The 13,133-nt window shown below is 35.6% G+C and overlaps 1 protein-coding gene across 1 annotated transcript; it reads right to left on the reverse strand.

Annotated features, from left to right (window-relative positions):
• Positions 1 to 1,045: 1,045 nt before the first annotated feature.
• Positions 1,046 to 12,381, reverse strand: ppm1ka (protein phosphatase, Mg2+/Mn2+ dependent 1Ka). The gene is made up of 7 exons (XM_058764497.1): positions 12,184 to 12,381; positions 9,756 to 10,171; positions 8,375 to 8,475; positions 7,388 to 7,553; positions 6,245 to 6,389; positions 5,397 to 5,531; positions 1,046 to 4,556 (listed from the first exon to the last, which is right to left on the reverse strand). Exons 2-7 carry the CDS (start codon positions 10,145 to 10,147, stop codon positions 4,425 to 4,427), a joined length of 1,071 nt encoding a protein of 356 aa, XP_058620480.1. The 5' UTR covers positions 10,148 to 10,171; positions 12,184 to 12,381; the 3' UTR covers positions 1,046 to 4,424.
• Between the last annotated feature and the right edge of the window lie 752 nt (positions 12,382 to 13,133).

Here is a 13,133-nt window from a genome sequence, read left to right on the forward strand (position 1 = left end):
GAAGTTCCAATCCATAATAAATGATTTGCAATACGTGCTCCGAAGTCCTGATCCGAATCAAAAGATTCGCAAACCCGCTCCGAAGTTCCGATCTGAATCAAATGATTCGAGAACCCGCTCCGAAGTTCCGATCTGAATCAAATGATTCGAGAACCCGCTCCGAAGTTCGATCTGAATCAAATGATTCGAGAACCGCTCCAAGTTCCGATCTGAATCAAATGATTCGAGAACCCGCTCAGTTCCAATCCATAATAAATGATTTGCAATACGTGCTCCAAGTCCTGATCCGAATCAAAAGATTTGCAAACCCGCTCCGAAGTTCGATCTGAATCAAATGATTCGAGAACCCGCTCAAGTTCCAATCCATAATAAATGATTCGAGAACCCGCTCCGAAGTTCCGATCTGAATCAAATGATTCGAGAACCCGCTCCGAAGTTCCGATCTGAATCAAATGATTCGAGAACCCGCTTCGAAGTTCCAATCCATAATAAATGATTTGCAATACGTGGTTCGAAGTCCTGATCCGAATCAAAAGATTCGCGAACCCGCTCCAAATTTCGATCTGAATCAAATGATTCGAGAACCGCTCAGTTCGATCTGAATCAAATGATTGAGAACCCGCTCAAGTTCGATCTGAATCAAATGATTCGAGAACCGCTCCGATGTTCGATCTGAATCAAATGATTCGAGAACCCGCTCCGAAGTTCCGATCTGAATCAAATGATTCGAGAACCCACTTCGAAGTTCCAATCCATAATAAATGATTTGCGATCCGTGCTCTGAAGTCCCGATCTGAATAAGGATTCGCAAACCATCATTTTAGTTTGGGACTTCGGAGTGTGCATCACGGATCTTTCAATTTGCGAAATGATTCATGAACCCACTCCTAAATGATTTGCGATAAATGCTTTGGAGTCCCAATCTGAATCAAATGATTCGCGATACGCGATCCAACTGGAGCCAATTCACTATATTTTAAATAGTTTAACCACTGCAATTCAGTTGGCGACAGGAAGTTGAAAGCACCCGGTCATATCATACCATTGAAGTGAATGTTAAATTTATCAGGATATTGTAATAAATATTTGAGAAATGATTCTTGTATCTGATCGTACTTGTGATAGTGTAAAAAGAGCAAATGGGAGAAGTAGATGAACACAAAACACTGGACATTATATTCAGATCTAGGCTTTTGTAGACAGCTGAAGTCTGAGTGCACAATGGCAGAACATACATGAATGTAATCTCAGTAAAGGAGCCTCATGCTGTTCTCATGTATTTTTAGCCGACCAACTCACAAGACATGCGGGATGTGTTTACCATCTACAGATCAAACCATAGTTCACCTTACTCTCCAAAGTTAAAGGACCATGATTACTGCGGGCCGCTGTTGAACCATAACAAGCTCACATTACAGCAATAGCCTACACGTTTCTCCTCTGTGCCAGTCTGTCTCTGCTAGTCTGGTTAAAGATTTTAAATGGATTTTACAAACTGGTGTGTTTATAATTATGGCAATTAATCAAATTAATAATGCACTATTTTTTGTAAAGATATAATAACAGGAAGGGAATGACACCGGACGACGGGCACGTTCAAATTACAAATGGTCTTCTTTACTTCTTAAACACACATTTCTGGTCTTAATTATCATTGCTTGTTATTCTAATGAAAATAAATGATCATCTTTGTAATCTTGTATCAGAATGCCATAACTCGCCTCCAATTCCAGATCCACATTTATGCTTTTATCCAAAAAGCATCCAATGCTTATGTGCGTTATGAAGCAACATCTGGGACATTTGTTCTAAGCTACAGAAGAGAAATTTTTTAAGTGCTTTTGCTCATAATTAGAACCAGTGTCTAGTGTGCTAAAACGAGTCCAGCACTTGTTCTAAAGAGGTAAAGATTCATGTACATGCATTATATTAAAGTTCATCAAGGTCAGCAATGTTAGCTAGAAACCTAATGTCAGCTAGAAAGTAGCTCCACCATGTTTTATAACACAGTTTTTATTTCACAGGAAGTTCTCCACACTCGTATTTCATAACTGACATGTGAAACCCTCAGCAGTGTAGAAGATATTAATACTACACTGAGAGAGTTACAAGCCAATCTCTCTAAACCAGTACTGTACACCAATGCAAAACCAAATGTCTTTAGTATTTCCCACTTGACTTGATTTGTCAATAAAATCATGTGACCAAGAAATAAGGCACTGAAAATGTCCGTTGTGCTCAGATAACTGACATTTTAACATCACCAGCTCAACCAGACAAAAACACAAGACTGACTTTGTGATTCCAGTCATGCAATCAAGAGCAGATTTCACAGCACAGCTTAGCAATGAAATAAATACGAACATTTCTTACCAAAACACATTTATAAAAGTAGAGAACTGCAGAAGACTCTGAACAGGTGAATTCTGTCTGTGGTTCCTCTAGACATGTATATTGACAGAGTATATGTGACTCTGGACCACGAAACCAGTCTTAAGTGTCAATTTTTCGAAACTGAGATTCATACATCAAAGCTGAAATGAAAGCTGAATAAATAAGCTTTCCATTGATGTATGGTTTGTTAGGATCGGACAATATTTGGCTGAGATACAACTATTTGAAAATCTGGAATCTGAGGGTGCAAAAAAATCAAAATATTGAGAAAATAGCTTTTAAAGTTGTCCAAATGAAGTTCTTAGCAATGCATATTACTAATCAAAAATTAAGTTTTGATATATTTACGGTAAGAAATTTACAAAATATCTTCATGGAACATTATCTTTATTTAATATCCTAATGATTTTTGGCATAAAAGAAAAATTGATAATTTTGACCCATACAATGTATTTTTGGCTATTGCTACAAATATACCCCAGCGACTTAAGACTGGTTTTGTGGTCCAGGGTCACATATAAAGTATATACAGAGAGCTGCTGTTGTTATTACGACATGCATGTCAACATGACACTTTGAAGCAATCACACTTAGGGTACATTTACAGGACAACATTTGCACTAAAAACTGAAAACTTTTGCGTACAGACAACAACGTTGTCAAAGTGATCCCAGTTCACACGAATCCACAAAAACGACTAAAAACGCTGTCTTATGCCAGGCCAGTAGTTGGCAATGTCACTTTGTAATGAAACACATATGCATTCTTCAAGTATGTACTATAATTGGCAAGCATGCCTATAGACTGAATATGTAATATGCATGTGCATGATGTCACCGGTTTCACAAATTTGCATTTTTTAAGTTTACATGGAGACAATAACAGTATCGTTTTCAAAAACGTGCACTTTGACACCTGTTTTAAAAAGTGTGCGTTTTCAGACCCCCAAAACGCCATCGTCATGCAAATGAACGACCAAAACGCGATAAAGTTGTCCGTATTTCACTGTTGTGTTGAGTTGTGTCAAGTAGCTTTCTGTTGGCAATTGTAGTGAATTCACGTAAAGAACTTGAACATGAGAGAAATCTTGTCACCTTCACGCAAAACACTCGACTGCGTGGATTCCTATTGGAACGACTCACCCGCAGAATTTTGCTGAGCAACGTTAAATGTGATGCACCTTGATAATGGGTTTTAAAGTGCAAATAAATTACAAAATGCGAATTTGCAAAAATTGTGACGTCATGTGCATTATGTGTGTATTTTAGAATGTTACATCGCCATCTACTGGCCTGGCATGAATAATACAGCGTTTTTGGTCCGTGTAAATAAGGATCATTACGACAACATTTCCGAAATGAAACTTTTCAAAAACGCAAATGAAAAGCTTTTACATTTTTAGAACGTAATCAGTTGTCATGTAAATGAACAATTAGTTGGATAAAACCAGTCAATTGTTTAAAATACATCAATAAAAAAGCTATTAATATTTAATATAATTATAATAATAATAATTACTATTATGATATATTAACTATTTATAATGGGTGTGCAACGGTATGGGTTGGTATATTTCACAAGTTACTTTTATATTCAATACTAGCTACTAATATATACAGTTTCAGCCAATAAATAAATGTTATAAAGACCCATAGATACAAATATATAGACCCATTTGCTCTAGATTTTTATTGGAAAGAAAATTAATGAATCTGATATAATCATTGATCTGTTTCATAGGGCTTCACTTTTCTTTGATGGGTCTTATTCAATGTTGACATAATTTACACAGATTCCATTCTTCTGATGTTTCGTGAAAGAATGACGTAATTATTTAACGCAATGAGTGTTCCCTAACATTAAATAATAATCCACCACCTTTACTCTCTATAAGGATGTAAAGTTGCAGAAGAACAGTTGTTTTCATGATCTTCAGACTGGAGTTCGTACGGTGGACTTTTGTTTACAATGATGGTGTGGTTGTTAATTGGGAGTGTTTTTCTCATGTTGAGATGATCTTTTGACCGCTGTTAGGACCAGCGGCCGATGGAGGCGAAGTTTCGGCTCATGTCGTACGTGTATTTGGCGTTCTGGTGTTTTCCCCAGGCTCCAAACGGGACGACAATGATTGTGCTGTTGTCCTCCGAGCCGTACTGCAGAGCCTGAACAACACAAACTCAACTTTACGAAGAGGAATCTTACACCGTTGCGCAACAAAGTAGGGCTGTCAAATAAAAATTCGAATTTCGAATATTTGTCGAATTCAAAATAAAAATCCACAATTTTAGGTGTGCGTCAGGCAGCCTTATAAGTGGCGCATGAGATGTGATGACTATGTAGGTGTCATTGCATTTTAATGCAAAAAAAGAGAAAAACAATGCAGAGAAGATCTACAGCAAAACTGAAACCAAGCCGTTCACACAGAATGCAAATTTATCGCATTTTCTATAGGGACATCTATCACTTTTGCACTCATGCCTCGCAATTACGAATTAATGTAAGTTCAACTTTTAAAAAAACACGTCTTGAGACTTTATGGTGGTTTTTCCCCATCCCACTTCATCTCATGTTTTTAAATGAAAAAGTACTCTTTGTGATTGGTTTTCGGTCCTTTGTATTAAACTATACAATCATACATACAAACATGATGCTGTTTTGTTTTGTAATTGTTCATGCAACTTAATTATATTTGGTTTATAAACATTGTTTTAAACATTATGCACTTGTCGTGTTATTTTATTACTTTGAATAAACGTGCTTTAGTAATATTTTGCTCGATGCGCCCTCTTATGGCCAAAAGCTTTTTCCCCCCTAACTGAAATCATGCCTTTTAAATTGGAATATAATTTGAATGTTGATAATATTTAAGAACGAAATTCAAATTTAGTTTTTCAGCCATTTTGACAGCCCTACAACAAAGTTATACCTCATTCAAATGACAACACAATAACTTGTGTATCCGATTTTTACTTTGTCAGATTCTAAAGTTTAAGTTTCTAAACCTGCTCAGCAATGACGTTTGCCGCCTCGGTGGGGTCGTGGCACTGGTTGATCACGTCACAGATCTCCTGGTTGGTCATGATGAAGTTGATGCCGTCGGTGGTGAGAACCAGGAAAGAGTCGTGAGCGTGCTGCAACTACAGACGTGAGAGAACAATGAGAGCAGATTTGACAAGTTTTGCGCATGGAATTTAGCTCCATTTTATGTTTCATGTCACTTAAAGGGATAGTTCACCCAAAAATGAAAATTCTGTCATTAATTACTCACACTCATGTCGTTCCAAACATGTAAGAGGAAACAACGAATGCAACATATGAACGTGGATACGCTGTTTACGTTGTTTACGCTTTGATCTGAACGTAAAAGGTGTATCCGTGTTCATGTTGCATTCGTATATGATACTCTCCAAAATAACAGTAGGGTGATGCAGACGAGACTAATTGTTGAATAAAGCCATTATTTTTGTTTTCTTTGTACACAAAAAGTATTCTCATAGCTTCATAAAATTAGGTTGAACCCCTGATGTCACATGGACTATTTTAATGATCTCCTTGCTAAGTTTCTGAGCCTTGATCGTGTTAGGATCCTTGCTGTCTAATGAGGGTCAGAGAGCTCTCAGATTTCATCAAAAATATCTTAATTTGTGTTCTGAAGATGAACGAAGGTCTTACGGGTTTGTAACGACATGAGGGTGAGTAATTAATGACTGAATTTTCATTTTTTGGGTGAACTATCCCTGTAAACTCTAATAAAACATTTGAAATTGCACAAAATGAAATAAAGCACAATTTAAAAGTCAGACTTTTATTTTGAAATAATGCAATTGACTATAATGTGACAAGTGCATACTAGAGTTCGAGTGGTCTCTGGTTCTGCGATCACGCCACTCTTCTTCAGGTCGAAGTCTCCGATACTGCGAGTCATTGCCAACCGGCCGTTAACGTTTGCCTGACCGACGCTGTTCCAGGTCACGAACCCACCACTCTGACGAATTCTACACACAGAGATATTACTTATAGATTGTGTAGGCTGCATTTATTTGAAAAAGAAAATATAGTAAAATTGAGAAATATTATTGCAGTGCAAAATAGGTTTTCTATGTGAATATATTGTAAAACGTAATTTATTTCTGTGATCAAAGCTGTATTTTCAGCGTCATTACTGCATTCTTCAGTGTCACATGATCCTTCAGAAATCATTCTAATATGCTGATTTAATGCTCAAGAAACATTTCTGATTAAAATTATTAAAAACATTTTTGTTATTCCAAATAAAATAAAATATAAGAGTTAGATGAAAACTAAACTGTGAAAATTAGAAATGCTGCCTTGGCAACAGGGTTATTATAGTTAACTAAACCAAAGCCATTCATTTTTGTTTGTTACTTTATATAAATGTTAACTGGAATAAAAAATAAAATCTATGAAAAAAATAATAATAATTTCAGCTAGTTGACAAAGCAACATTTTATTTATAAATTTTATTTACTTTAACTTGATGTACTAAATTAACTAAAATTATTTTTTTAAACTATATAGGCATATTTAATATTACAAACACAACAAAATTACTTTTTTAACTAAAATGAGAGTGAAAATATTAATAAAAATAGTATACCACAAACACAATACTGTCTTCATTTCTTTAATACTATATTTAGAAACTTTTAACTGTGTTGATTGTAACGTGTTTTTCTTCACAATAAATGATTTTGTATTTAGTGCATTTAATTACATTTAATTTAAATGTCCCTAACCTAAAACAGTACTTTTATTTAAGCGATACACAGAAAATGTTCTGCAAACGAACGCTTGGGCAACTCTGCATGTATGTTTCTTATGGACGTGAGCTGTAATGTGAGTTGCATGTCTTTGCTTTTATTAATAGCACATAAGAGAGCGCTCTTCTATCACGACACATGTTACAGAATGTGTTATTCCTGGAGCGCTGGTGTGTGATTGACTGTGTGTGTGAGTGTGTGTTTGTGTGTACCTGTGTTTCTCGTCTTTCCTCTCTGGCGTGTGGTCGTCGGTGAGCTTGCGCACTTTTCCCTTCCTGCACAGCAGAGCTCGACTGTCTCCGACGCTGCCGACGACCAGCTCGATCCCGTCTCGTAACAGCGCCACCGTCGCCGTCGTGCCCACCATCATGAGGGAAGCTGGACCACATGCATAAACACACTTTACTGAAGTGTGCATCAATGCATGAACTGATAGACGCAGGGTTCCCACTCTAAGCCAAATTCCCTGACTTTCACTGACTAAAAAGCTGAATTTCCATGACCTGTAATTAACAGAAAAACAGGCCGCTGTTGTGCACCGAGCAGACAAAAACCAGCCACAGACAGTATTTTAAATCCATCCATTTGCAAGATTTATTTACATGTTAACAGACGTTTTTAGTACAAAACTACTGTAAGTACACACATACAAACACTACTTTTTTTTGCTTTTCCCCATTAAATTCACTTTGATATTTTTCTGTACTATTTTAGGGTTAAATACTCTGAAGGATTTTTAGTAACTTTTTGTTTTATTCACATTTAGTTTTTGCTTTTCTGTCGTCTACGTTTAACACCCAGTCTTTGAAGCGGTCATTTTGTAGCCAAAGCTCTTGAAATTTACATTTTCCTGACATGTTTGCCGTAGTTAACAAGTGATTGTCCAGTTTACAAGCCGGAAGGGAATAAAATGGCGCTGAAAAACAGCCACCTAACCATAACAATAGGCAAAATGCTTGAAAAACTAGAAAAATTACATTTTGATAAATGGAAACAAAAATCCCTGATTTTCCATGACTTGGACAAAAAATAAAAAATATAAAATTCCCTGACTTTCAATGTCTGGAATGGACCTTTTAAAATTCCACGATATTCCAGAAATTCCATGACCCGTGGGAACCCTGTAGACGTACTTTAATGCAATGCTTTGGATAAAAGCGTTTGTCAAATGCATAAAGGTAAAGGTGAATTTTTCATACCGTTGCCGTACATCTGCAGCTCCGCAGCCAAAACTGCATCCACTTGCAGGAACGCTTTAGACAAAACTGCTTGTAAATCTGTTTCCACCTCCAAACAATCCCTACAAAACACAAAATCCTCGTCATTTCATTTACAATGATGCATGTTTAACCCTTACATTAGATCCTGGGTCAGTTTGACCTGTAATGCTTTTTTTTAATGTTGGAAATACTGCTTAACCTAGGATGTTTTTCTTGACCATTTCTCATTTAGAGTGTTGAAGGCATACATTTTTTTTCAGTTTATGCGTGAAATTGTGCTGGAAATCGAACCCATGAGCTGTTGCTAGCACCAGGCTCTAATGTTTGAGCTTCAGGAAAGTACACACAAATTGTTAAAGAAAAACTGTTTATAATGTAATACTGTTTATGATATTCATATTTTGTAATTAGTTTAAATAGTTGTTAAATACAATTTAAAAAAATATATTCTCATGGTTTTTTTTTTGCAATGCGTGAGAAGTATTACGTTAAAACTGTCCCCTTTTTACTTGATTTATTTAATTTTATTTTTTTAAATACTATTCACATTTTGTAATTTTTTTAAACAGTTGTTAAAAACAGTAAAAAAATGAGTTTTTTTTTATGTGTGAGAAGAATATGTATATTAATGTTAATTAACATACATATATTAATGTTAAAGGGTTATTTTCTTTTACCAGACTTTTAAATTTAATTTAGCTTATTTGAATTTTTTTTTTTATATTTAAAATAGTGTAACATTTGTAATGTTCACATTTTATAATGTTTTAAAATATTTATTAAATACAGTTTTAAAAACGTGATCATGTTTATTTTATGTAATGTGTGATAGGTATTAACGTTAAAGGTTTACTGTTTTACCAGATTTTTAATGTTAATTTTAAAGAATTTTATATATATATATATATATATATATATATATATATATATATATATTATAATATTCACTTTTTATATATATTTGTTAAATACAGTTTTAAAACGTTCTTATGTATATTTATTAATATGTAATTTTATTTTTCAATTGATCTTTTTTATTTTTAAAATACTGTTAACATTCACTTTTTTTTTAAAATTGTTAAATACAATAAAAAAACAACAATAACTTTTTTTTATGTGTGAGAAACACAGTACATGTATATTAATATTAATTAACATACATATATTAAAGTTAAAAGATTTTTACCTGATTTTTTGTGTGTGTGTTTTGCTTTTCAAAGTGTAATTTTTAATTAAATATTACTATCAGTATTAGTGATTTTTAGTATTAAATCCAATTTGGGATAGATAGTCCTGGAAAAACGTAACCAGAATTTCAGTATAATATAAAAGGGTTAAACATGTTTAATTGAACTCGTACCGGATGTGCTGCTCCATGTGTTTGTGACAGAAGTCTGCGGCCTGTGGTCCTCCGTGCCCGTCGAACAGGGCAAAGAAGAGTACGTTATGTGTGAGTTTGCTCACTTGGAAGCGGTCCTCGTTGTCGCGCCGGCGGCCGATGTGGGAGGCGCAGCCCACCTTGGAAAGGCTGATTTGTGGGATGGGGGTCCCGTAGCGGATGCTGGGCGGCAGCAGGATGGGCTCCTCTATCCGGTTATCCCAGATCCCGAAGGAGTCCCACGTGGCTGGACGTCCGCTTCCGTCCGCGTCCAGACGAGTGCTGTTCCACCGGACGCTGCAGCTGGCGCTCCGGCCCACCGAGGACAGGCTGCATCGAAGCAGACGGCACAGAGAGGCGACTGAGACGGACATTGAGACGATCCTCAGATGGGACTCCTGTGGATAAAATCAAAGTTTCAGTTAGTGGTGTTTGCAGAAAACACTTTATTTTAAGGTGTCCTTGTTACACGTACTTACTATTATAATAACAATTAATTATGCATAATTACATGCAAGTAACCCTAAACCAAACCCTAATCCTATCCCTAACCATAAAGTAAGAACATGTAGTTAATTCATATAACTCAGTACTTAAAGGGATAGTTCACCCAGGCCTGTGAATGCGCTCAGGACACTTGGACCGAAAAAAACCTGATATAAATACTGTTCAGTTTCTTGCACACACCGATCGTTTCGTGTCTTTAGCCTTCAATGTATCGTCACGAGCCGCAGAGTTTAATTTGGTTTTGTCTGTGTATGTTTTTTTTTTGACTCAAAGCCGTGAGTCACATTGACTGCCATTATAGGACTGACAGACTGCAACGGTTTGAGTTAAAAATCTTCGTTTGTGTTCTACTGAAGAAACAAAGTCACCTACATCTTGGATGGCCTTGGGGTAAGCAGATAAACATCAAATTTTCATTTTTGGGTGAACTATCCCTTTAAATGTATAATTACACTGTAACAAGAACACCTTAAAATAAAGTGTAACCGTGTTTGCTAAACCCATGACCACAACTTGGGACGTCTGATGAAAAACAGTCTACTGCATCCTCCAAAAAAAGTCAATGCATATATGTGACCCTGGAGCACAAAAGCAGTCATAAGCAGCACAGGTATATTTGTAGCAATAACCAACAATACATTCGGTCAAAATTACCGATTTTTCTTTTATGCCAAAAATCATTAGGATATTAAGTGAAGATCATGTTCCATGAAGATATTTTGTAAATTTCCTACTGTAAATATATCAAAACTTAATTTCTGATTAATAATATGCATTGCTAAGAACTTCATTTGAACAACTTTAAAGGCGATTTTCTCAATATTTTGATTTTTTTTGCACCCTCAGATTCCAGATTTTCAAATAGCTGTATCACAGCCAAATATCCTAACAAACCTTACATCAATAGAAAGCTTATTTATTCAGCTTTCAGAAGATGTGTAAATCTTATGACTGGTTTTGTGCTCCAGGGTCACATATGGTAACTAAACATTAATTTGTGTATTTAAAGTCATGCATGTTGGCCTGAATGACCCCTAGTGACCTCTTCAGGCCAAGTTCACATGCATGCCCTGTGCGTCACTGCTGACCTTTGAGGGACGTGCGTTTCATGTCCAAACAAACACATGCCAGCACAAGACCTTAAAACAGACATCACTGGACCATGTGACATTGACTCTGACATTGATGTTGCATCATAACAAGAACACGTTCTGCAATGAATGTTAATGTTGCATGGTTTCAATTACACAAAGCACTTAAATAAATATAGCATTTACTTATGATTTTCTTCTTTATATATTATTGCTAAAAATATTATTTTTCCTTTGCTGATTTTTATTTGGTTATTTACATGTTTTTTAATTTTATTTATTTAGTACCCTTTTTTTTCTTTTCTTCTGCCACACTTGTGCTCTTTTCTGAACCTTAATTTAACTTATGCCTGCATTAAAATCACATTGTGTGAAATCACACAATAAACAGTAAAATAATTGCAAAGCACCTTAACAACAACAACAAAAACGTACATCAAACAAGCTGGATAAATAAATGATATATTTTATATATAAAGAGTTCAGATACAAAAATTTTCATTACCATTAAAGTGAAATTACTGAACATAAACATAGGAAAAATGCTAATTTTAAAAGAAGATTTCAGATGGCACTTAAGTTTTTGTATCTGAACTCTTCATATGTATATTTTAAGTGTTTTACTTACTAATAATTGTAGTTAAGGTAGGCTACTTCCAATAATAATACAAAGCTGTTTTTTCCCCAGTATTAATAATTCGTCAGAACATTTCATGTAAGTTACCAGTTTTCACCTGATGCTTCAAAAAGCGCTGAATGTCATCGCTTATTATAAACGCAAAATTACATGAAAACTATTTACAGTAACTTACCTGCTGCAAATAAGCAGGTTTATCATGTAGTTGGCAAAGCTGTCAGTGTCCGACTCGGTTTCCCGTCCAGCTGGAGTGACAGTAAAGTTAAGGTGTGTCAACACATCGACGCTACTAGTTAAATTGTTCAGGTGACAGATACACTAGTCCTGCTCCAGGGGGCGCATGGCGGCTCAAAAGCCGAAAACTCCTTTGAGTCGCAGTTAAACCTCAGGATATTTTATGTCAGTGAAGACATTAGTGCACTAAAATCTATAAACGAATACAATTCAAAGACTTCGAATCTGAGGTAATAACGGAAACACGCAACGGTAATGTTTACAAAATGATTTTGGAGTAACTCTAATCAGATAAACGCAAACGGCTGTGATTGGTCAATTCTGAGCAGCGCTGAGAAAAGTAACAGGTATCAGGTGCCAAGCGCTGCTTCAGAATCGGGTCTGGATAATAATTAAAACCGGAACAATGGCACAGAGACACTTTGACAAACGCTGAATGGGAGTTAGGGAGTGGAGAATGAACAGCTAAGAAATTATTATTTAGACTCATCCTAACTGACCAATCAGAGACAGCGTCCGAGCTGCTAAGCCCCGCCCTTCCGAAACAACATTCTATGCGCTTGTTAAATTTCTGTAACATTCACAGAAAGGTTATTCACATTCCATTACACAACAGTATCCAATCACAGGCCGTCTTTGCCCTCCGCTTGTCCAATCAGATGAGGGGTGTGTGAAGGTTTGGCTCAATCTTTTTTTTTTTTTTTTGGCGCCACCGTCCAACATTCTCTTGCTTACTTTAATTTGATTGGCTTGAACTCTGTTTGCTTATATCAAGGTTGTTATTTGTAATTGACAGAATAACTGATTTTGTAATACTTCTAAGATATTAACCATCTATTTGATTTAATTACACGATTAATGTAATTCAAATAAATAAATAAATTCCTCAAA

This window comes from Onychostoma macrolepis, chromosome 23 (genome assembly GCF_012432095.1).
Source record: "Onychostoma macrolepis isolate SWU-2019 chromosome 23, ASM1243209v1, whole genome shotgun sequence".
NCBI classification, from domain to species: Eukaryota; Metazoa; Chordata; class Actinopteri; order Cypriniformes; family Cyprinidae; genus Onychostoma; species Onychostoma macrolepis.